Source organism: Crocodylus siamensis, chromosome 2 (assembly GCF_052110815.1).
Source record: "Crocodylus siamensis isolate JL-2025a chromosome 2, ASM5211081v1, whole genome shotgun sequence".
NCBI classification, from domain to species: domain Eukaryota; kingdom Metazoa; phylum Chordata; order Crocodylia; family Crocodylidae; genus Crocodylus; species Crocodylus siamensis.
In genome coordinates this window covers 272,806,994-272,833,139 of record NC_143396.1, presented here as the reverse complement: position 1 = coordinate 272,833,139, position 26,146 = coordinate 272,806,994, and the positions used below count along the sequence as shown (strand labels likewise).

At 43.8% G+C, this 26,146-nt stretch overlaps 1 protein-coding gene across 1 annotated transcript in view; it reads left to right on the top strand.

Annotated features, from left to right (window-relative positions):
* Positions 1 to 3,789: 3,789 nt before the first annotated feature.
* The window catches only part of DEGS2 (delta 4-desaturase, sphingolipid 2), a 28,386-nt gene continuing 6,029 nt past the window's right edge, over positions 3,790 to 26,146 (top strand). Inside the window, exons 1-2 of the mRNA XM_090034013.1 lie at positions 3,790 to 3,886; positions 19,988 to 20,730. Coding sequence (XP_089890139.1) covers positions 3,805 to 3,886; positions 19,988 to 20,730 — 825 coding nt within the window. The 5' untranslated portion in view covers positions 3,790 to 3,804. The remainder of the gene's footprint in view (positions 3,887 to 19,987; positions 20,731 to 26,146) is intronic.

Genomic DNA, 26,146 nt, shown 5'->3' with positions numbered 1-26,146 from the left:
CATTCAATTAGTTTTAAAGCCATTGTGGGGGGGGAGAAAAGATTAATAACAATCAGAGTTGATCCTTTTTTGGATAAATCATCATGTAAGAATGAACACTTTGGTCTTCACAGGGGGTTGAATTGGCATCTCTGGAGATTAAATTTGAATCTCTGCATCTTGAACTTAATATCTTATTCCCTAGCTACCTACTATAGCAAACTGATATCCTCTGCAGACCAGACACAACAGGGGGTTAACAATCACATCACCCAACCAAAGATCCATACTGTTGTTTTATGGGTGTTTTATGTCTCGATTCCATGTTGACTGAGCACATAATAAGTAGGCTGATGGATTGTTAATGACATTTCTGTTAAGGTCTCCACTAGCCAATGTCAAGGAAGAATAATTTTATTTAGAAGAGTGGTAACTCAGATCTTGTTCCAAAAATTACTCAGTAGTACCTAGTACCTATTGAAAATACATTTGCGATTAATCTGACTGACCACTAGATGTCAGAATTCCATCAATCAACCAAACAGCTGCTGAAGTAGTATGGTATTTGCCTGGGTAAACAACAAAACTCATTAATGGCCCTGTCCTTCCATATGTCACAAAACTTTTGTTTTCAGTGGAGAGTCCCACTTGCAGATCAGCAGCAAGACATCATGTAAAAAACCTAGTTTACTTATATGAGATAAGCGAAAATATCGCTGGTTTATAAGTAGAAAGAGCTAATTATTGTGCAAGTAACTTAATACAGTAAAATTACAGGTATATATTATGCTTGTACCTCTGTCATGCTGGAAAGGAGAACTGGGTTCTGTTTCCAGTTCTGCCACTAACTTGCCACATGAACCCTGGCAAGTTTCTCTCTCTCTCTGTGCCTTACTTTCTTCCATCTGGTGAGATGGGTATGGCAGTATCAACCGTCCTCAGGGCACTCAGAGATCTGTGGATGAAAATTGTTATGTGAGTGCCAAATATTTTAAAAAGCTAAATAGCCTGACCAGGATAAATATCTGAAATAACCTGTTAATCGTATACCATACTCACAAAAACATCTCTTTGTAACTTGTGTGGATGAGTGGACATGGTTAATTTCAGCACAAAAGCCTGTGAACCACACTTCATAATTACACTGATAGGCTGGCCTTAATTTTGTCAGTTAGGTAAACTGAGTCATGCTAATGAAACTCCCCTTAGACACACACAAAGGGAGAGGGAACTGAATTCTTCAGTTGACTCATAAAGTGATATGTGTTTGTAACAAGATATGGAGCTCTTGTATTAAATGCTAAAAAATCCCTAGGTCAGTGTATTGCTAAGGTTGCTCTTAGAGGTATTTTATCCCCTTCCAAAACATCATGTTAAATAAAATTCAAACTTCTGAAAACCAGAAAACACAAAGGTGATACACAGCCAGTCAAACTTAACTCTGCCCCCCTGAAGATACCAGTAGCCAAAGCCAGTTACCTGTAAAATTCTCACTGCATTCACTGCATTTAGTGTTGCTGTATGGGATGATAAAAGAGATTATCTGGGGTACCTTGGGAAGACTGCAATGATAGTGAGTTAGTCTATGACCCTCTGAGGCTGGAGTGGAGAGATGAAACTTTATGCTTTCTCTGTATGTGTAATCAAGGGAAAACAACACTTTTGGATGTTGAGAAGTCTTTCCACTTGTACACATTCTCCCAATGGAAGGGGGAGGGCTCTGAATCTCAGAAAGCTTACTCAAACAATCCCAAATTTTGAGCAGTAAATGTACTCTTGACTACAAGATGCGTACGTACCAAAGAGAACAGAATTCTCAGTATGTGTGTGGATTTTAGAGCACGTAGAAAAAAATTACCTTCATACCAAAATGGGTTCTTAACCTTCACTGTAGGAGATCTGGCATTTTACTACAATGTTGCAGGATCAAATCCAGACAGTGGGTCACTAACCCCAATTAAGCTGTTCTGCATTTTATGTGAAAAGTGTTGGCAACTCCAGAAAGGAAGGGCATCCAGAAAGGAAGGGCATTAATATTTTAGTAACTGATACCTTTATTGGCTGTAATGGTAGTCCAGTCAACAACATCAAGAACCAAGTGGGCATGGAAAAGATCCTCCACACGGCACACTAGTAGGGCAATCGGGTCGTACACCACTACTACTGCTGCATCTGTTCTGTAGATAAAATATTACTTAATTCCTTAAATAAAAAGTAATGTTTTATCCACAGACTGACAAACAAACTGGTTGGAAACAATGAGGTGAATGTGTCCTCCTCCACAAGTGATGACCAAAATCATCTTTATTGAGGTTTACTGCTAAATCCTGCCAGGCAATAGTTCTACAAAGCTCTTTTTGTCTGCACTGAGAATTGACATCTGTATCTGAGGGTAAGGTTGCACCCTTTATATTTACATAGTAAATTATACAGATTATACTAATCCAGAAGCAATTGTGGATGGCATTTGGGACAGGGAAATACAAAAGAATCTGGAAGAACTAGAAATAGGGAAAGAAACATAACAAAATGAATTTAAGCTCTGCAAAAGGCAAGCTAATACATCTGGGGAAACAGGATCCAAAACCTGAATACTCAGTTAAATGGAAGCATTAATGCTACTAGATTCCTGGGGTGAGGAGAGACAAAGTCAGACAAGAATTTCAAATGGATCATAACTTTGTGCTGCAAGTGCAGAAGCATCACCCCACTGAGGAATGAGGAAATAATTCCTCTGGGCATGAATCTTATGTGACTGACTAGAATACAAAGGTTAGTTTCAGTGAGCTTGCTACAGGACAGCCACTGGAAACTGGATGAGTTCAGAAAAGAGCCTCCTAGGCAGGAGGAGGAGGAAAGGTTAGAAGAGAGAAATGTTGCCAAACAGAGGGCACAAAAAGTTTGGAAACAGGGTAACCATCTACATCTCTCCCAGCATCTAAAACAAACGCAAGGGCTTCAGGGGGCAGTCACCAAAATGTGAGGGAAGCAATCTGAAGTGTTTGGAGATCACGTGTCATACAGCAAAAGTTTAGAGAGATGAGCTCCAAATTGCGTCCGTGCTCGCAGTAGCCCATCAGTCAGTCTCCAGCTGACATCCAAACCAGGCACTAATTTCTAGGCCAGTCTAGCAGCTCCGGCACGGAGGTTTCCATTCAAACAGGCGAAGCCGCGCTGCGCCGACAGGAGGACCGAGGGGCCGGCCCCGCCCGCGCTCCGACGCAGCCCCGCGCAGCTGGGCGCGGGCGCGGGCGCAGCACTGGCGGCGGGGCCGGGGGCGCTCGCGCGGCCTGGCTTCGCTTTGTGACTCGGGATAAAAACGTCCCCTGCACTGTGACGACGGCGGAGCGGATGTCGCAAGAGTCTGGCTCTTTTTTTTCCTTTTTCCCCAGCCCCTCGTGCTTTTTAATTCATCCAGCAAATGAGCGCACCCGCCAGTACTTCCTTCGGGTTTCTTGGCTTGGGTCTTAGACGAAATAAGATGGCACTAGCCGGCCCCTGGCACGGCTCACGCCTCAACATCCTGCTGTGGTGCAGGGCGCAGAGCAGGTGCGGGCGGCGCACCCCGACACGCGCTGCAGGCGGAGGCACCGTCCTGCCCCTGCCGCCCCCGGCCCGGCCGGGCCCCTGCTGGGCAGCGCGGGGGCTCCCGACGCCCCCCGCCGCGTGCCGCCCGGCTCCGCCGCCCTCGCCCTGCGGGCTCCCGGGCCGGGCCGGGCCGGGCCGGGCCGGGCCGGGCGGGGCGGGGCGCGGCGCGCTGAGCCCGGCCCCGCCGAGCCGAGAGCATAAAGCGCAGCGCGGGCGGCGCGGGGCCGGGGCCGGACCATGGGCAACAAGGCGACGCGCGGGGACTTCGAGTGGGTCTACACGGAGCAGCCCCACACGCAGCGGCGGCGGGACATCCTGGGTACGCGCGGGCCGCGCGAGTGTGCAAGGGCGGGGTGCGCGCGCGCGCGAGTGTGCAAGTGAGAGTGAGTGTGCAAGGGCGGGGGTGGGAGGGCTGAGGGCCCCGCGCTGTCCGGGCCCCCGGTTACCTCCGGCAGCGCGTCCCCGCCTCTGCCTCCCTCAGCCGTGCCGGGCAGGGCTGGCTGGAAGCCGCCGGGCTCTTGTGGCCCCGGCGAGCAGGCCCGCCCCCGGCAGCGCAGCGGCCCGCGGCAACCGACTTCCCCTCTTCAGGGTCCCTGATGCAGGGAAGAGGCTGGCGGCCCTGGCAGGCATCAGCCCCGGGCCAGGCTGCGCGGGAACTGCAGCTGCCCCTGAGGGACGGCGGCCTTGGACTATAGACTTGCCTTTGCCCGAGCGAAGAGCACAGGTGCCACCTGCCCAAGCCAGCCGGACTGGGTCGCTTCACATGCCAGAAAAGGGCTCTGTCGGTGTCGGGCATGGCGGTGGCAAGAGCTCCTAGACGGGGCCGTTGGATGGATGGGTCCAGGTCTGTCTCCTCCAAGTCTGATTACATTTCAGAGGGAAGTCAAACCCCAGAGGGCAAAGGACTTGCTTTTCCTGTGTGTCAAGGTGCACCTTTCATTTGCATTTTCCTGATATCCAGTTGCCTTTACTGAAATGTGCGACTGGAGCCACCTTAGGTCCCCTCTACACGGGCAGGTAAAGGCACGATGGGATCTAACGCTTGATTCACAGTTGCACCTCCTAACATGCCACACGTGTATGGCAGGAGGCATGATTGAACATTAGATCCAGTCCTGCCTCACGGTCACTGTAGGAGGAGACCAATGTTGGGCTCCCTGTGTTGGCAAGAAGCAGGCTCCCACAGCTGGGAGACCATACTGCCCAGGGGGCTCCGAGCCATGAGGACCATGCACAGCCAGGACCCAGTCCCACAGCTGACAGGGCTCGGGGTCCCTGCTGCAAGTGAGGTGCAGCTGGGACCAAGAGCCCCATGCGAGCCTGCAGTTTCACTCCCCCCCCCCCAGTGGTGGGGATCATAACAGCTGTGATCCCCAGGACTTGGGGGTTGCATCCCTGCAACTGGGCACCCTGTCAGCTGTGAGGGCTCCCAGGCTGCAGGAAAGACCCTGCCATAGGTGCAAATTAAAGCTGGATAGCAACTGGCTATATAGTTAGACCTTTAAAAAGTGCACTAACTCAGTGGTCTCCAGCCTTCAAGTAGGAGATCACCTTTGGCATTTAAAAGCAACCCAAGATTTACCATGTGCCACCTCCCCCCCACCAAGTAAGTAAGTCCATGGGGAAGGAAAGGAGAGGGTAGATCAAGGCAGAGGGAGAAAAAATTATTTGGGAGTGTGCCTCCCCAGCAGATATGTCCCACACAGCTGGGGCCTCACTCATCTTACCCCTGCTCCTGCCTGTGTGGCACCTCAATCTAGCCCCTGCTGCTTCTTTCCCCCATGGACTGACCTGCTGGACTGGGACACACCCATGCATGCACGTGGGCACTCAGCCATGGGTGTCTGGTGCCTCTGGAGTCGGGGGGGGGGCATGTCACTCCCCCCAACACCAGTTAGCAACCGGGGGGTCCCCTGGCAGCCGATCCTGCTCACCATAAAAACACCTGTGCTGCTTCTGGAACTCCTGTGGCCACTTCCAAAAGCAGCACAGCCGCTTTTGCTGGGAGCCCTGCTCTCTGGCTGGCACCCGCAGTGGGGTACTGGCACTCCCACCTGCCCCCTGCCCTGCAGATAAACAGAGAATGCGGCCTGACAAGGGGTGCACTGGTGCTCTCAGGGGATGTATATGCACCCCCTACACGTCACCCCTGCACTTAGCCTCCCAACCCAGGCTCGGCTTGACTCAGAGAGGCTCTGAGATTTACTGGTAGATTGAGATCCAGTGGTTGGTGACCGGTCTAACTTTATAGGTGGCTGGAGCTTTTTATCCTGTGATAATTACTTTACAGGTGTACCTGGTCTCAAGGTAACTGCATAATTAATCAGGGGAGGGAGCCTTTGAAAAGCACTACTCTGTGGGTGAGATGGCATGTAGCAGTGTTGTTGCTAATTAATCTAAATGCTCCTGGAGTGACCTTAATGCAGGGACAGGCAATTATTTTGGGCAGAGGGCCACTTACTGAGTTTTGGCAAGCCATCGAGGGCCACATGACAAGCAGCCCAGGGCAGATTAATATTAATTTTCTAAATTTTTTAGGGGCCCCGCAGGCTGGATAGAATGGCCTGGCAGGCCACATTTTGCCCACCCTTGCCTCAATGCCATATTGGCTAAGGATGTTTTTGTGTTGTCCTTCTCTGTCAATCAGGAGACACAGTTTAAAAATATTTCTTAATAGAGGTTAAGGAGAGGCTATGGATTAGTCACTAGAGAGGTTCTCCAGAGATCTAGGTTCAGTTTAAGGCATTACCACAATCTTTGTAAGGACAAGTCCTGAGGTTTGCCAGTCTAAGCTAAAAAATTTAGTTGCCTGGTTTGTTTACCTCCTAGTGAAGGTGTAGTTTATACCAGTGAAATAAATTCTTAGATCTCCATCATTAAACCACACTGAATGCATATGCTAGAAGTTGCATCTACATGACAATTTATGGAAGAATTTTGCTGAAATAACTATGATTTGACACCCCCCCCCCCGTTGTAACTATGCTGACACTACTATTTAGTGTAGTTTAATAGATTAACAAATGCAATAATAACTTCCCCCTTCTCTCCCCCTCTTCTTCTATTGGTCTCTCCTGATTAGGTAGTCCTTACACGAATGAGTTTACTGTCTATCTCTTGATAAAGTTGTGCAGTGCTTAGTAAAATGGACCCCTGATCTTGGTGTGGGCACCAAAATAAAGTGCATCTGGGTGTGTGTGTTCAAGGTCACAAAAGAGGTTACATGTGAAGGTAGGAGTGGAGCTCTGAAGTTTCACTCCAGCAACACTGTATCATTCATTATTAATAACTTAATGCATAGAGTGATGTTTTTCTTTCTAAAAATCACCAATCTTTTTCTTTCTAAAAATACCTTTTCCCTCTCCTTGCACCAGAGTTTGATAGCTAGCTGAATTTTTCTATTTGAACCTTTTTTGATAAATGGAAAAATCGCCATTGTGGAGAAGCTTCATTGACTGTTAGTGGGGTTTTAAATTTCCCAGTTTTTTTTAAATAAAACTTCAGAAGTTGATGTTTTCCTTGATTGTCACTTTTTCCTTCTCTCTTTCTCTTCCTTTTTGCTGATGAATGAGGGCAGGATGGACTAGAAAATAAATTTAAAAACATGCTAACTGTTCTCCCTGGCTCTATTAGTTAACCAGTAGTACTGATTTCTAGGATTTATAGTAGCTACCTTTTTGTCCAGAAAGTGAGTGTCAGGGTTTTGATACTATAGTGTGGATTTTGTCAAACTCTGGGTGGACTGTAGAGTGTGTTGCAGCAATTAAGTGAATCAGAACTGGAAATTCTGATCATCCTAAAATGCATCTCTTGGAACTGGAGTGGGGTATATGCGAGTGAGCCTTTTGCCTCTCACTTTCATTCGCATCTTCTGTTCTCATTTTAATGTTCCATTTTGTTCTCCAACTAATTTTTTCTGTCTCTGCCTCTTGCCTCTTCTTTTTAGGAAAAATATTTCCCTCTTCTAAATGTCTCCATTTGCTCCCCTTAATTCCCCTAATCAGTCCCACCCATTCTATTTTTTTTATTGTCTGGTCTGTCCCATTTTCTTTCCCCATCCTTCTCCTGACCCATTCTTTTACCCCCTTGTGGCTACCTTCTTAGTACTTGAGAAATTATGAGACATATCCTATAGCCCATACCTTCTAGAAGCCATTTTACTGCTTTTCTCCTTACCACCATTTCTTGGAGTGCTAGGAACAACTAGAAATTGTCATAGCTGCTTCCCCAGTTCCCATTTCATTCTTATTTCTGACACTCACTCTTATTTTTTATAGTATGAGACAGATGCAGCATTGCATAGGTAAGAAAACTGGAGACTGACTCTTATGTGAAGTTTCATATGGGTCAATATACCCAAGGCCATGCCTGAGCAGGAACAGTTGAATTTCCAGTGGTGTCATGCAAGGCATTCTAGGAAACAGCGGAGTAAGTTGAAGACCACACAAGCTGCTGTGTGTTGCTCTAGAGGGAGGACTCTTGGCACCACTTAGCGTGAGTGGCAGTCTCTGTTTTATGATTCAGAAATCAATTACTCCATAGACACACACTGAATATTTGTTTCACTTGGAAACATGCATACAAGCATTACATGATGAACAGATGATTAAAGGTAGGTAGAAGGAGACCTCACTTGCATTGCAGAATCTGGTCCAGTTTGTAAAACCATTCACTTAATCCTGATTAAAAAGGCCTGCAGAGCAAAATATACCTTAAGAATGAAAGTGCTTAAATGCAACTGAGATAAAGACTGATTCATTGTTGCCAAATATGAACTTTGAATGTTATGGCCAAATGTTTGTTAACATCTGATGACAGCTGTGCAATTCACTCAGGTCTTTGGGATAACACAGCTAATTTTGTTCTTGAAAACTGTAATGAATTTATGATATAGGACAAGCTTCCTTTCCTTGTAGTGGCACTGTTCTTGTTACCCCCCTCCTTCCCTCCACTTTACCTGTGCCAAGTAAAAAGGTATGTTTGATGCTTCTGGCAAACCTTGTAGTCATGCCTGAGCATTGTCCAGGAAGTCTGTCAGAATAAATTAGACCAGGGTGTCTGATATCCTGCTTGTGGACCATTTCTGGCCCACAGGACTCCCGGAGGGCTAGGGATTTGGGAAATTCCTAGGCATTGAGCCCTAGTGGGGATTCCTAGGCTTTGTCAAATTCCAGGGCATAGAGCCCTGTCGGGGATATGTTTTGGCAGCAAAGGGGTGAGCAATGCTTACATAAATGTCTGATGCTCCCTAATACTGCTGTCAGAGGTGGTTCTGGATCTGGTCTGCAAGGACCCTACTGTCCAGATCCAGCCTGGATCCCAATTTATTTGATACCCATGTGTTAGACAAACAATTTAGTAAAATGGCTTAAATAAGAATGATCATGCCTTAATTTGAGATGCTGAACTAGATGACCTCCTGAGATCCCTTTTAGCCCTACTTTTCCATGATTCTAGGTCTTGGTAACTGCAAGAAATCATTATTTTCTGGTATGGGATTGCTTGTGCATCACTGACATTATGGCTATTTGGATTTCTACAAAGCATTTTTCCCATGTAAACACTAATGTGCTCAAACTGAGAGTAACTGAAGTTTAAGATTGTAGCCTTTCCTTCCTGTTTCTTGGGTTTTGAAGCCTCATTGACTGTTTTTTGGGGAACATTTAAGTTAGGTCCTACATTTTTACTCTTGGTCAAGTTATAAAAACACATCTCCCACTATAATGCCTGCTCTAATCTTGTACTGCCTATGGGCTATTTCAGAACCAAACATTCTCTTTTGACATTAAAACCAACATTGAGAACAGCAAGTCACCACAACTGCCCCATTGGGTGAAATGTCTCTTGCCTCAGCTTTGCTTTTGATAAAGGAAATAGCTCTTGGGGAGCAAAGTCTGGGGCACTTTTCAAGGTGCTCCAGAACAAGGAAGTGGTTTACATCAGTTCTGGTTGCAGATCCAATTGTTGTGGCTGCCAGAGTGGTGCTGTTGATGGGCTAATTAGATCGGAGGCAGTGCTAAATAGCTTGGGCCTGGCTACGTGAATGCAGCTATGCTCTTGCTGCTCAGGAGCTGGAAAGCCACGTGCCAACCTATGGCCTGCCAGCTGGTTGCACCCACAGCCATTGGATTGAGCCTGTGCACATGGGGTTTGGTGGCATTTGGTGGGGGATGGAGGAAGATCAGTAGTAGTGGCTTTCCCCTTCTGCAGGAAAAAATGCCAGTGGCAGACACTCTCTCCCTGTGCCATCACTGCAGGGAAAAAGCAGCAGTGACAATAAGGTGCTTTCCTGGGCCACTGCTGGGACAAGCAGCAGTAACCGCTGGATCCTAGCACCTGTTTCTGACCCAAACTAGATCAATCTGGCCAGAAGCCTTAAAAGGTTTCTGACCATTGGTTTAGTGCATTGTGTTGTATTCCCTCAGAAAACACAGCAGGACCAGGGATGGGGGTGTACTTTTAGGGGGCTTTGAGCAAGGGTTTGGAATTGGTTTGCTCCTCTCTCCTAGTCACCCATACCCATAGCGGCCACAACACAAACAACTGCCAATCTGTTTCGCGGCTCTGGGTCCCATGCTGTTTCACCCAAACTTCACCTCTGAGCAGGCTGCTGCATGCAGTAATCCTGGGACTAAAGGTTCCCCTTCAGGGAGGTGGCAGGGACACACAGGCACAGCAGGTACTTAAACCTCATAATCAGCTAGGCCAAAATGTACGCTGTTTTTTGAAAATAAGCGTAACAATTAGTGGGGATGCTAGAAGCAAGCAACACTTTTTTATCTGAGTCGGTTTTGTCACGTACATAGATTTATTACATGGTACTTGTATCTCAGTTTGTTCTTGGTCTAAAAACAAAGAAAGTGAGCTCAGACTGTAGCCAAAACAACCAGTGCCAATTGTTTGCCTGGTGAGCTGTTGAAACACCCAAAGTCTTCACATACAAACTGGCAGAAATATTTGGCTCATCTGTCTCAATTCCAAATCAGTTGCAGGCTACAGCAGAGGAGTAAGGTTAAATAGTGCGTAGTGCCTTGTATTTCTTATGACAGGGATTCATTTCAGGATGACTTACTGTTTTTAACAAGCCATTATTGTGGCTAATATATCCCTGGTTTTATCCTGAGTTTGTAAAGTGTTTTTAAAAGTCTAGTGCTCAATGAACTCTACTTTATTGTACATGCTTGTCTGCAACATCCATTAAAGTATATATGGGAGCTGAAGGTTTTAGGTTCCTTCGCTACTGAGCACAGAGATACGGTTTCTTCTAGGTTCAAGAATTGCTCCTCAGCTGAAAGTCCCTTTCCTTACGGTTGAGATCTAAGAAAAACAGAAAGGTAGTTAGTTTGAATTGTACACCTTTGACATGTTATGTAAATTGTGATGTGAGGCACTTACATTAGCAGACAGGACTGGAGGAGCCTTTTAGGTATGAGAGGGTGGAAGAGTAGTCCTACAGCATTAGTTTAGAATATGGTATTTACTTACCAGTAGCAACTGGTCACTGAGCTCACCTTTGCTAAGTGACTTGTGGTGGCTTAACTGTATTAGTACCATTAAAAAAAACCCTCATTATTAATGAATCCAACACACAGAATAACAGATTTAATATTTAAAACCATACTAATCCTCCAAATTATACACAAAGATGGACATTAATCTTCTATGGACAGTGCTACCACAACTCAAATCAATATCCATAGGAGTTTTGTGTTCCCTTTTCTCCCCACAAGTCTCCAACAGTTCCTCCGTGTTTCAGTTGATGCTATGTCCCTGTGTTTCTTCGTCTCCACAATAATTCATCCTCACCTTTTCCCTAGAAGTCTGCATGACCCAAATCTCATCATCTTTTCAGCTCTTCTTTTAATTTGTACATTTATTCTAAATGTATTCTTAAGTCTTTAGTCACAGAACTTTCACTTCAATATTCAAAAAAATTTCTCCTAGTTTCTGGTTTAGAGGCAGGAGAAGATTAGTTTTTAACAAATTCCAAAACATTTCCACCAGATTTCCAGGTAAGTATCTTTTTGCCTCGTGCTCTGTAGAACACTGACTTGATAGGGTAATTTGTCCATTATTAAAACTTCACAAACTTTTTAAAACCAGTCAGTGATTTTTAGGCATGTGACTTCTCTTCCAGGTTTTTGCAGTTTTGTAATTCTTCTTTCAGCTACTAGAAGATGAGTGATCAATTCCCTTTGACACTTCCAGGTGGCATGGTTCTCACAAAGTTTCAACAGAAACACTAGGGCGGGGTGGTCAACATTTGGTCCATGGAGCCTTGGAATTTGGCCCTTGCAGTTCCCCACAGGTTAGAAAATGTGACAGTGGGGGAGCAGTGGCAGTTACTACCACCCCTCCCAGCTGTAAAAATTTCAAGCCCCATGCAGTGAGCTGGAGCCAGGCCATAACCCTTCCCTCACAGACTGGGGCTAGCCCATGCCCTGTTCTCTCTGTGTGACGGGATTGGGGCCAGGTCACATCCCTCCCCCTACACAGCTGGTTTGCAGCTGGCCCATGCCCCCTTCTTCTCCCCCATGGGTCTGGGTCATGCCCCTTTCCCTCTGCCTGGCCAGGTTGGGGCTGAGCCATGGCCCCTTCCTTCTGTGGGGTCAGACCACGCTCTGGATTGGGGCTGGGTTATGCCCCCTTCCCCTCCTCAGAGGCAGGTTGGGACCAGGACAACCACTATTCTTCAGCTGGATTGGGGCTGGCTGCCCCCACCCCTCTCCATGCAGCTGGATGTGGTCCCGCTGTGCATGCCCCAATCATTGGAGTGGGTCCACTGGCACTGGATCCTGCCTGCAGAAGGACCAGTGCCTTCCCATCTGGCCTGCTAGTCAAAAGGTTGAGCACCACTGCTCTTAGGGGTTAACTGACAGTTGCCATCCTTTTATTTCCCTCTCCATGTCTCCAACTTTCTTCCAGAGCATTTTAATATTGGAACGTTTGCCACCCAACTGACCACACTTCCTCCAACATTTCCCTGTTGCTATGCCATAGATGCATTTAATTTTCAAGTGGGGTGACATGCCATAAATATAGGAGTTTAAAATAATTATTTTATTGTCATGCAGATGGGTGTATAAGGACCATTGTTCTAGATGGTCTCTCATTCTTTAGCACTAACTTTTGATCTAGTATTACTAGGCCACCTTGTCATAAACAGTGTTTTTCTTCTATATGGCTATTGAAAATTGCTTTATATAACGCAAACAATAGGTCTGTGTTTTATAAGTGTAAGCAATATTTTCTCATTCTGTACGATTTCTACTGAGGTTTCCCTTTCTTTGGGAATCTGTTGAAAAATGTTTTAATTGCAGGTATGGGAAAAATGCGATTTTTTTCACCTGCAGTACATTGTATTTCTTCAAAAGATTTAAATATATTTTCATTGAATAATTGTCCAAAATGTATGATACCAGTATGTTCCCAACTATTAAAGCTTCCTAATAAATTAAAATGAATTCACTGTTATGTATAGATGCTGAAGGTGATGAGTATGAGCTTCATTTCTTATGTGTTATGTCAGATTTTCACAGTTCTCATAAAGGGGTGACTATAGATAGTTTTGCTTGAAAGGTTTCTTTAGCTATGGTAATATGCTAAGTGTGACTGATGGACAGTATATTTACTATCTTCACTCAGTGAATTGGTGTTATCCAACACACCAAATTTATAAGTTGGCTGTCAAACTTTTCATGTTTGGAAGCACCAGTTCCCCTTTTTGCTGAGTTCTTTGCAGGATGGAATTTTTAAATATATGTTTCTTATTTCCTAAAATAAATTTTATTTATCATAGTCTGCCATTCATCTAAGAGATCTGGCATTATAAAAGGTAGAGTTTGGGACAGAAAAATTAATTTGAGCTAAAAATTCATTTTGACTGCTGTGATTTTACGTAACCATGAAATGTCATATTTTGACCAATTTTCTACATTAGTTTTGATTCTTTCAATCAAAGGAATATAATTAAAACTGTAAAAATCTTGCCATTTTTATTAATATTTACTCCTTAGTATTTTAAGGAAGTAGTTACCTGTTTTTTATAGCTATCTTTTATCTCTTTCTTTGTGTCTGGTTTTATACCTATGTCAGGGGTGGACAAAATAAGGCCCATGGGCCACATCCAGCCTGCCAGGCCATTCTATCTAGCCTGCAGGAGCCCTAAAAAAAATTAGTAAATTAATATTTATTTGCTCCTGGCTGCCTGACAAAGATGACAGCAGAAATTGGGTGAGACTCTGTTCCCCTGGGCACCACCGGAGGTTACTAGGAATAATGGCCACAAATTGTTAGAGAGAAGGTTCAGGCTGGACATCAGGAGACTTTACTTCATGGTTAGGGCTGCCAGGCTCTGAAATGGGCTCCCAAGGGAGGTGGTGCTCTCTCCTACCTTGGGGGTCTTGAAGAGGAGGCTGGACAGATATGTGGCTGGAGTGATATGACCCCAGCACTTGTTCCTGCCCAGGGCAGTGGGTTGGACCTGATGGTCTGTTAGGTCCCTTCTGACCCTAAGCACTATGACACTATGGTGATGGGAGTCAGGGCAGTAGGACCCAGGGGGAGCTGGCAAGACTGAGCAGCCCCGCCCCATCTCCAGCCATTTTCCTGCTTTCCTGCCTGTGCACTGCTACAGTACCATGTGGCTCCTGGCTGCATCGCCAGGTTGGGAAGCATGGGGCTGCACTCAGGGTGGGTTTGTGTGTAGGGAGGGGCAGAGTGCATGTGTGTGTTCACAGGGTAACTCCCACACCCCCCCTCGCACTGCCATAAGCACAGACCCCCACACCCCATATATCCACACCTACCCACATGCTTCCTCACCCCACACCCCCACAGAAACACCCACATCATCCCCTGCCCCCACATACCCACACACCCACAGCCCCCTCACAAACCTATACCTACCACTCCATACCCCCACCCCCCATAATACACAAGAATAAGATTTCATTTTAAGCTATTGTGCAGTCACCTCTATGTACATTACACAAATGCATGTAAATCGGGACAAAAAATAGTTTTTGAAATGAAATTAATGAACGTTGTAAATGTTTAATTTTTAAAATATAATTTGGTATTTTTCTGGTTCTGAGATGGCAAAACTCCTTGCTGAAAGGAGTACTTCTGGGGGGCAAGGGGAGGGACTTCTGGTGGCAAAGATCAGGGGTTAGGGGGTGGGACTTCCAGTCACAGGGTGGCGATCAGGGGGGTGGCACCTGTCAAGGGGTGGGGCTACCCATGCAGCCCTTGACAGCTTGCCAAAACTTGGTAAGTGGCCCTCTGCCTAAAATAATTGCCCACCCTGACCTATGTGTAGGAGTTCTGATGTTTCATAATTTACTTAAAATATGGCAAAGTTTCAGGATTTAAAATTATTTCTTTTTTGTAGTTCACATAGTGTTAATTAGTTTTGTAATGGATAACATAATACTCTGTGCATATCATGCTAATTTATGTTCTTCTTGTCCTATGTTTATTCCCCGTATATTCAAATTATTTCTGACTAATGGGCAAATGGTTCTGTTACTATAACAAAACAGAGGGGTGATAATAGGCATTCAGGGCACATACTTCTTAAAATGAAAAATGTTTCTGACAAGTGTCCATTTATTTTTATAACTCTATATGGTTTAGCATGTAGAGCTGATATCCAGTTTTGAAATGTTGTTTCTAGTCCAAAAGCATCATTTTTCAGGGTTTTTTTCCTAAACTGCCAATTGACTCAATCAAAACCATTTTCAGGATCCAGTGGTAAAATAGGTGGGGTTCATTATTTGATTTGGAATTAAAAAATCAAATCTAATACTGTGGATATTATCAATCAGCTACTTATTCTTAATGAACCCTGTTTGGTCTATATTAAGGGAGTATTTTTAATCTGCTAAAACCAAGGACAAGTTTTGTGTGCCTTCAGTAAAGAATTACGTCTGCTTGAAGCACAAGTAGATAAATCCTTACTAGGTTTTGGGATTACTGCAATATGAGCTGCTCTCCTGGTTTCAGAAGACTTTTTTTCGTTCAGTATCTCATTAAAAAACTTCTGGTAATAATGGGTGATTCCTAACATTTTTTAAGGGGATGTTTCTAGTGTTTGTTCATTTATCCCTTCTGTCAGCTGCTGCTTCTAGCTGCCCTGTGGCATTGAGGTTCACTCCTCTGCCTGCTGGGAGTTCTTAAGGCTTCCATGGATGCTGCTCTTTCATTTGGCTGCTTCATAAGGGAGTTTGCGTATTGGTACCTGGAGTACAGGTCCAGCAGTATTTGACCTGCAAAAGTGGAAGAATAGTCTTGATTTTAAAACCTTCTAGTAGCTTTAAGGACTAAGAGCCTTAATTAAGCAAATTGAAGTTGAATTGACCAGTTTTCAGCTACTTGTGTTCTATCAATACCCAAAAAAGTGTGGATCATGAATGAAGCTTAACTAAGCAGCAAAGGGCTCAACTCTTCATTAAGATATGTGAGTTTTCCTGCAAGTAGGTTGTATGGACAATCAAGTAGCACTCGCATGGTTTTCTTGGAACTAATGTTCCGGTTTGGGTGGAATAGTTAATGGGCTAAGCAACAGCTAATTTGGGCACACATTACATACCAATACTGTAGCAAAACAGGGATGCCAAATGTGTGCATTCCTTTTTCAGTTGACAGCATTAAGTTCCTCCTTTGTAAAATACTTCAGTAAATTTAAGATTTGTATCTCTGTTTGATTATGGATAAACATTTCCTTTGTCTGTTGCACTCACCTTTTAATAGAGTTCCTTCTGGCTTGTCAGTTTTTAGCCATAAATAAAAGCTGACACACTAGTGAACTGTCTGAGGAATTTGTTTAAGGGATGAAATTTGCCTTCTGGATGGATACTGAGGCTCATGCTGTGCCATCAAACTTTGCATAAGCCTAATCAGTGTAATGTTTAATGTTTTTGCATGTGCAGATGTCATAAAGAAGCTTTTGAGATCCTAGGCCTTGGACATATTTGGTTGTGCTTATATATGCCCATATGTTCTGTAGTGCTACGAAGATGGTGTATCAAGCAGACACTTCTCTGTAGCACGGTGTCTGCGTGGCGTTTTTATGAAGCACGGACGGTTGCATTAGTACTTGTGCAGTACTTCTCAGCGGTTCTGCAGAAGGTGTTTGGTCTCTCCGTGCTCTGTTCTTCCTTCCCCGCTCCAATATGGAGGGAGGGAGAGTGGTGGGGCTCCCTGACAGCCTACAGAGACCAAAGCTACACCTGTGTTAGCTACTAGCTGTCAGCCGCTGCTGCCCAAGAGGAAGCAGCAGCTCTGCTGGGGCCCCTGGTGCTGCCACGGTGATGGCAGGGACCTGTCCCTGAAGCTGTGGCACTGCAGAGGGTGCCTCTATTAGGGGCAGCACAAACAGGTGTTGCTGCTACAGCAGTGGGAGTGGGAAATGGTGCTGCTGTAGTGACAATGGTGGTCCTGGCAGCAGCAGTTCTTTCCCCCTTGCCCCCTCTGTTAGTGTTACAGAGAGGGTGGGGAGGTGTCAGGCAGCTTATTGCTGCCCCTGGGACTAGGACAACAGCCCTTTCCCTGCTTCTCAGGTTGGGGAGAAGGCAGGCTTACAGTGATTGTAAGCTGCAGGGAGTGAAGAAATGGCACTTCATTACCCCTTGGCTGGAGAGTATCTCTTTGACTGCTTTGTAGCACTCCAGCCAGGGGCTTTCAATGTGTAGGCACCCATAGTGCTGCAACTTCTGTACTGAGGTGCTTAGTTGTCCTGTATGTCAGTGTAATAAACCTTGCAATCCTAGATATTTTCAACTTTGTTACTTGGCAGTAGTGCAAACCTGACACTAGAAAATGAAGGGTTTTCTTTGGATGGTATAAACCAGAGCTGTCCAATTGGCAGCAGGTGTAGACCCCAAGGGGTTAAATTGCAGCCTTCAGGCTCCCAGCAGGCCACCACTCCCACTATTGCACTGGTACTAGCGGCTGGGGCCCCGGGCTCCCAGTCCTCTGGCGTCTCCTTTCTGCCCTGCCCTTGGGAGGTTGTGGGGCAGTGTGTGCAGCACAGCACAGCGCAGCCTGCAGTGCAGCAAGGTGCTTGCAGCTGGGAACCTAAGGGTGAGTCAGGGTGCCAGGCGGGTGGTGCACCAGGAGACAGATACCAGGAGGAGCAGCAGGTTAACCATTGATTAACCATTATGCTGAAGTTTACCTTGGAGTTTTAGATATATATATAACAGACTAACTTTAGTTGTGTCCCTGAATATATCTTGGAAGATATTTAGAAGTTGATATTTCCCATATATGATCACTGAGGGTTGATCATAAAATGTCTTCATGCATGATTGGCATCTACAGATCCTTATGCAGTATCTCATATTGTGCAATTAATGAATTATTCTGTGTCTTAGATATATGTTATAATACTCATCAACCTGCTCTTTATTAAGTCACTGAATGGCTTTAGAATAATGAACCTCAAAAGCATTTAGAGCTGTGTAAATTTGTTCTCCACTTGTTGGCCAAGATGAAAAATCAGAACAAATTCATCTTTTCTCAACAAACGTGTCTTTGACCCCAAACTCTTAATTTTGTCTTTTGGGTTTAACCCTTTTTCTTTTTTAAATAGCAATTTTCTAAACTATGGCATTGCGTAGAAATAAGTTTTTGTAACTGTTGAAACAAAAATGGTTCAGACGTCTTTATTTAGTGGCTGAAACTCAGCAAAAATAATTACTCAATTTGACCAGAATTTACAAATAATCGTGGTTACCCAAAGCTGCATTTTTCAGTGAATAATTTTAGCTAAAATTTTTTATCTAGGAATAATATGAACCACATAACTGAGGGACTTTCATTTTGATAACTCCCTCCCTCTCTCCCACCTCTTGTGACACAATTTAATTTTAATACATTTTTGGGGTGGGGTAAGTATACATGGGTGGCTTGGGTTTTAATTCCTACAGAGTGCACACTGACCAGGAGCTGTTGTCCTTCATGATGAGATGTCACACAGGCCTTGTGTCAGAAATTCAGATGCCCATCTGAATGTTGGATAGCAATCCCTGGCACATCAACAGAAAACTATGGATTTGTTTTGAAACAGAATGCAACTAAACATTTGCTACATCTTGTACTACTGCAGGCTCTTTAGGACTGAGTTTAGGTTTCTGTATAAGTTTAAGCAATGTCCAGCACAGTATTGTCTATGCCACCATCTGTCACGAATGTCAGACAATTAATGCTAAATTTTCTGTGCTTTATGGAAATAGACTTCTATTTGCTTCAGTCATGTTTCGGTGTGAAACTTCCACATTCTGCCTCTGGCAAGGTCATAAGGAACTATTCACATTGTCTCCATTGTTTGCAGTATCCACAACAGCAGAGACGCACACCTTCATAATCTGATTTTGCTGGAATAGTGAATGTAGTTTGATAGTCAGATGACATTTACCTTTCTATTTAAAAAAAAATGCACATATCAGAACCTATGGATACATACTGTACAACCACAGTTCCCAGACTGACTTTATCCAGTCTCTTCTATGCAAGTTGCATATGGATGAATATAGTACAGAAATAAAAGGGGTTAGAAAATGGGCAGCAAGGGAACAAATGTGGGAGGGTGCTATGTGAATGAAAAGGGAAGTATTGCTAGACTTTCTTTTAAAGAGGACACAAATACTGGTAAGAGGGGACAATACAATGAATGACAGGCAAAGGGTAAAGTGCACTTTTATCTTGATCTCTAAAATAGAAGAGCAAGAGGACAGTTGTCAAAAATGGACTTCAACAAATTGGTGATCCTGCATCAGTATGGGAGTAGGTCAGGTTTTACCAGGTTTTTTTTTGGTTTTGTTTTGTTTTTGTGATTTTTAATGAAACTGTGAAGCTTCACAGACAAAGCTATATCAGGCTGTTATGGATTTATCAGGGTAAAATTTATGATTATTTCTGGTAGTTTGCGAAAAGCTAATAAGTAGAATGATGTGGAAAATGTTATTCTTTGTTACAAGTTGTTATGCTATCAGTTTCCCTTGTGATGTTAATGCAGATGAGTCTCTGTTCATAATGTAACCACTGGTGATTACAGAACATTATCTTGGGGTGGGGGAATCATTAGAAATACTCTTTAGGAGTGCCTTTCCTTGGTATTTTATCCTTCTAACCTGTATATATTAGAAAGTTGGAAAATACTTGGTGTGATAGGATAATCATACTATGTAGCCTCTATAGTGACCTGCACCAAATCACAGTTGTGCAAGTGTAACTGTATTGGAAAAGACCAATCCTTTAATATGATCCTTGCATACTCAGGGAGTAACTTGTGCCTTAGCATCACCTTTTTGTAAGACTAGGACCATGTTAACAACCCTTTAGTGCAGTATTAGAAAATGCAGCTGATGATCATGCTTACTTGCTTACTTATGTGAGATTCTTGTTTTCTCTTCAGCAAAGTATCCAGCAATCAAGTCTCTAATGGGACCAGATCCCCATTTAAAATGGATTGTTTCTGGAATGGTTTTCTCACAGCTGCTAGCCTGTTACTTGGTGAAGGATTTATCATGGAAATGGATTTTCTTTTGGGCTTATGCCTTTGGGGGTTGCGTCAACCACTCGTTGACCCTCGCAATCCATGATATTTCGCACAATGTTGCCTTTGGAAACAAGCAGGCTAAATGGAATAGATGGTTTGCTGTCTTTGCCAACCTGCCAATTGGAGTTCCTTATTCTGCCTCGTTCAAGAAATACCACATTGACCATCATCGATACCTTGGTGGAGATGCACTGGACGTGGATATTCCGACAGACTTTGAAGGCTGGTTCTTTTGTACTCCGGTTCGGAAACTAATCTGGCTTGCCCTCCAACCATTGTTTTATAGCCTGAGACCGCTCTATGTGAACCCCAAAGCAATCACTCACATGGAAATATGTAATGCTCTGGTACAGTTTACTCTAGATTTCATAATATATTTCCTTTGGGGATTGAAGCCCGTTATTTATTTAATAGCGGGCTCATTACTGGGTATGGGCATTCATCCAATTTCTGGGCACTTCATTGCAGAACACTACATGTTCTTAAAAGGGTATGAAACATATTCATATTATGGACCTTTAAACTGGATCACCTTTAATGTTGGCTACCACATGGAGCATCACGATTTCCCCAGCATTCCTGGATGCAGGCTGCCAATGGTAAGCATGCAAGTTTTAACTACTGAATTGGGTCCATGTAAAAATTGCTATATCATTCTACTATAACTTTTCTTAATTAAGCAAAGGTCCCTACAATTTTTAACTAAAACTCCAAGCATATCTTGAAATTTCCTGAAGGGCTATTCTGTAAGAAGATAGGCAAGGAGTCAAAATGTGAGTTATAGGACAACATGCAGGTTTAGATAATATGGTAATTGCTTCAGCATAAAAAATATTGCTAGTAGCCTCAGCTTCAACTCTTCAGTTTAAGTTCACCTTTCTTTCTACAAGGCTTGTAGGTGTGCACCAAGGTGGAATCAAGACAAATACGCTGGTATGTGTCACAAGTACATGTAGGTGAAAATGAATTGGAGCAAAGAGATGGCTTCATCTTCAGGTGTGTTGAAAATGTTTGCCTGATCTCTAGAGTAACTTTGCAATGGAATATCACAGTTGATATATCAGGTGAAAGGGGGCTAGTTGGTTTTATTTACTTTTCATAAAAAATGCCACCGGCTGTTCATAAACTGTGTGTGAATAGTTGAGTAGCTGGGAGGAAAAACAAGAATATCTTTTTAGTTTATAGGTCTGAGGTAGTTGCTTGCCACCATCTTGTTTACATAAAATGTATCCAATTAAACTTGTCCAGTGATCAGGTGTGATCAGTTTTCATGGGCTTTGGGAGCTATTAGTTCACCCCCTTGGCAAGGATGGCAGGGAAGAGCTAGCTGAACCTCATGAAGGTGCTTGGCAGTGTTCCACCTGCTGGTCACGATGCATAGACTACATACGTCTACGGATCTTAGGTTAGTCTCCTTCTCTGTCTGCCTCTACTAAGGACTAGAGAACTTATCAAGCTTTTGCGCAGTGGACTCAGCTGAATTTTTTGTCAGTGCTTTTGATAGAAAACTACTCACAGAGGTAGAAATTTTTGCGAAATCTCAAAATAGAAAAAAATTGTTGCCAAAACCACCAAAAGCTGAAGATCAAATTTTGCAGAAAACAGTCCCATTCATAATTTTTTAATATTTTTTTTTTTTTTTAACAAGGGACAGAAAAAATTCTTCCCAACTAGCTTCATTGCACAAGTGGCACAACAGTAAGAATGAGGAAGCAAAGAACTTACATTTTTTAGGGAATCCCAATCTCAAGGAGAGCTTTGAGATGAAGCCTGCCTATTAGTAGGTAATAGGACAACACGTAATCTCATTCCCTTGCCCAACCTGTTTCAAGCAGGTAAGTTCTGCCCCTGACTAGTTATGTGAGTGGACAGAACAGAATCTATGAATGAATGTATTGGAGCAGGTCATCAGCTGGTACACAGGTGCACAGAGATGCTGGTATGACATACTACTATTTTTCATGTAAAAGCCACTCACTCATGAAAAAAAATGATATCCACGGATGAAAACCTAATGAAAATGCAGTGCATTGTATCTAGTACTGGGGACCGCACCTGTTCTTGGCAGCTGTAGTAAGAATTAGGGTCCATATAGTATGCTATAGCAACAGTTAGGGGAGCATTGTATGGCCATGTTGGTCTGGTGGCTGGTATTAAAGGGGTGGTGGCAGAATGAGAGAATAATTGGACTTTGAACCATACATCCACTTGTTTATCTCATGCTTGGTCTTGTCTGTTGCTACAGATGGCTCATGCAAACTGTCCCAGCATTGTACTTGCTGCTGGAAAAATATGCATTAGTCTGATCCTTGAAAGATTACAGAACAGAAACAGGAAACACTGGGTCATGCTGTAACCTGGTAGCCATTAAATGTAAGCTGCATGGGTCTCCTTTACCAATAAGATGCAAGTTACCTCTTACCTTGTATACCATGAAATTTAATACCATAGTGTTTCAAAGTATTTGTTTTAAAGATCAATGTGACACTTGTTACTAGGATTTACTTTTGCACAAACTTCATTCTCAGATTTTAAACAGGGGTAAAGGGTACATTCTGTTTATCTGTAGACTTGCGCACCCTTGTGAAAATGCATTAATTATAGTGGAAATCTTCTCTACAAACAAGAATAAAAGGAACTGTTGTTACACCTAGTATTACCAAAGGCAAAGTAGTTAGTTATCAAACTTGTGGGAGGGAAGGAGGATGTAGCAGAGTATAAAACTAGACATAAACTGGCTACCCTGAAGATCTATTGTGGCTGTGTTTGTTTAAAACACAGGTTAACTCATAAGAGCCAGTGTTAACTTTTCAATCACTTAATTTTTTTTAATGAAGTACTTGGAGCCATTAACGCACATGTAGGTAGCCTATAAATGTTCTTCGGATTGATGCCATCATCCCCTCTTCTTTATTTTTAGACTTTTTCTTATGGCAAGAACTTTTATCATCTTAAATGTTTAGATAGGCTCTAGCACACAGGGATTTCTACAGTGCAGCTAGTCTAGAAGACAGTGAATATACCTGTAGTAAGAGGTTGGAATTTCAGTGGTATCTAGGAGCTCCAGTCAGCTACCTGCCCCCCTATGCCAGGCACCGTACAAACAACCAAAGAGAATGCCCTTGTCCCCAGGAGCTTACAAACAATTCACGACTACCATTAGATGGATACAGACAAATGGGGCACTATTGGCCAGTATATGTAGCACCCTGCCAAACATACAGGTAAAGGCCTGGTAGGAACTTATGTGCAATCCACATGTTCACTCTTCCTGGCGTGCCACACCTGCCATCACAATCTCAGGTGCTGGCAAGTTGCAGACTCCTGTGGCTGGGAGCCTGCAGCTGATGGGGGGCTCCCAGCTGCAGGGGCACCTCATGTGCTCCTGCAGCTGCAAGCTCCATTGGCTGTGGGCTCCCAGCTGCAGGAGCTCATGGTGCATCCCTGCAGCCAGGAACCCTGTCAGCTGTGAGATTCTCACCTCAAAGGTGGATGACATGTCTCTGAGGCTGGGAGGCTATATCAGCCAACATGGCTCCAAGCTATGGGGCATCCTGGCTGCGCACTCTGGATGGCATCATAGGAACCAGCCACAAAGTTGTACAGTTTTTGTAGCATAACGTTTTGGCTTATTCCTTGTTTTTAGACACCATGAATTGCTTTAACATATGGCTGGGTTATGATTTACAATGTGCTGTCTGTCTGCAGCTTATTCCAGGGCAGTAAGATAGTTTGATCAAGACAGAGGCTATTACCGGCTCATCTGCCACCTAGTGGAGAGATTTAATAATAGTTCCTTCTGTGCATTGTGACTTAAAGCTAGGTTTGTGCATTGATTTAATACAAGTGTAAATGTGTCATCTCTCCAGTCAGCCTGACTATCCTGCGCATCCAGGAGATTAGGGTACACAGTTTGTGTTTTATGATGCTGTTAGACTATACAGCTAAACACACTAGGTGACTTCATGTTGGATTTCTTCCCATGGTAATCTCATCAACAAAGCAAGACTGTAAAGAATGTTGCTGGTTTTAGTATGCAGGATTGAACTTCCATATAGTTTATGTGAGGTGGCACAGCAGGGAAACCAAGAAATCAAAATATTAATTTAGGACATGGAAAATATTTGTCTATAGCCTCTACATGCTGGATAGAAAGCAGAACAAGCAAAGTTCTGGGGACCCAAGCATCAACAATCTGGATGACCCAGTAAGAGACATCTGCATTGTAGATGCCTCCCGGAATCAATGGTCCCATTAGAGTAGGACAGATAGCTACTTTGCTTTAAGGTAGTTTTCAAGGTAGTTTTCATAGTGCAGGACAGCACTGCTGTTCTCAGCACACTGGTTGTGTGTAGTGTAGATCAGGCCTGAGCTACTGGGAGAACGAAGTCGCATTAATGTCAGCCCCACGTAGAGGTCTGGCAATAGAGAAAATGTAGGGGTGGAGGCCAGCTTGAAGAGAAGCTCAGGGCCCTTTCATAGCTTGTACTTATTCTCCCCTTCAGATGCTGAGGAGGGATAATTCCAGTGTTGCAGGGGGTGGTAAGGGTGAGGCAGTTGGCAGCGCCCTTCTGCTTCCTAAGTGAATTCCAGCTTTAGCGTTAGGGCGAAGGAGGAATGAGACCTGTTCAGCTGGGGCTGGCTTCTCAGATGACACAAAACCAACGTCCTGTGACCACTTACAAAATCTTAAAAAAAACAAAACACCACAACAAAAAAACCCTTAAATTCTGTAGGGAATGTATTGCTGGTACCCCGTAAGTTGTTGTGTGTGCTTGCTGTTTTAGCCAGGTAATGACCACATTCTAGATGATCAAATACTTTCTGAAAGTGTCTTGCAAATGTAGCTAAACATTTATTGTCATAGTATTTGGGCACCAAAATTAGAATCTGCTAGAGCAGGCTGTGCGCAAACACAGCAGGCACTAGTCCTTGTTGCCAGGAGCTCACAACTTGAATAGATGTGGTGGGAAAATAGTCCCCGTTTCATGAGGAGAGAATAGAAGTCATGTAACAGAGGAATTACGCTATTTGAAGCTAAGGTCACAGAAAGCTTGTGAACTAAATCCATATTCCCACAAGTTCTGATCATCCTTTTCCTGAACAACATGAATCTTTATCTGTCTGCTAAATAGTAAGAACTCTTTTCTGACTGATGAGCAGGAAAGTAGAAGGCACAGTGTAAAGACCCTTGTGCCCTAGCGAAACATCCAGATCCCATCACTTCTCTCATTAAATTGTGAGCTCCTGGAGGCATGGATTAGTGTACAGTGTTGGTGCAGAGCCTGTTCTAGCAGAGTTTCTCTCTCTAAACCCAAAGAGCTGAGACAATCCAAGTTCTTGCAGAAGTGTGTAGTATCTGAGTGCCAGGGTTTACTTTTTCAACCCCTTCTGGATAAAAAGCTGCATAACCAGAAGTTGGTGTAAAAAAAAGTAATTCTCTGTACCATAAAGTGTGCAAGATGTTGTCAAAAGGGGATGTAAAAACAGGAAGCTGAAGGAGTTTATAGTGCAGCCAGCTGCAACTGATACGGGTTTACATTTTAACTCCACCTGAGGTTCTTAGGTTGGGGGGGAGGGTTGTTTTTGTTTTTTGTTTTTCTTGAAATTGAAGGTCAAAAAGCTGCATACAAATTAGTCATGCTTCCCATGAGCCATAGGCATCATAATTTAATGAAGGGGGGGAGAAATCTTATTGCTCTCGACTTAGCTAGCTTTTACAGTCTTTGGGTGTTTGCTTTTTAATTGGAAGTGAATAATTGGCTGAAAGGAAACTTGTTTTTTGATCTGAGAGGCTATGGCTTTTGTTTGCCTAGAAGGTGGAGTTCTAGTTTTAACTCTTACCTGGTTATGGGGGTGTGTGCGTGTGTTCCCTTTGCGGGTTTTTGGAAATATACAGCACACCAATTGACTTTTTAACTGTTTCCTGAGTGTACCTAAGGGATGCATCTACATGAGATGCTTTATTCGAGATTAGAGCAAATTACTGCGCAGTAAGTGTCGCCATCTACACAT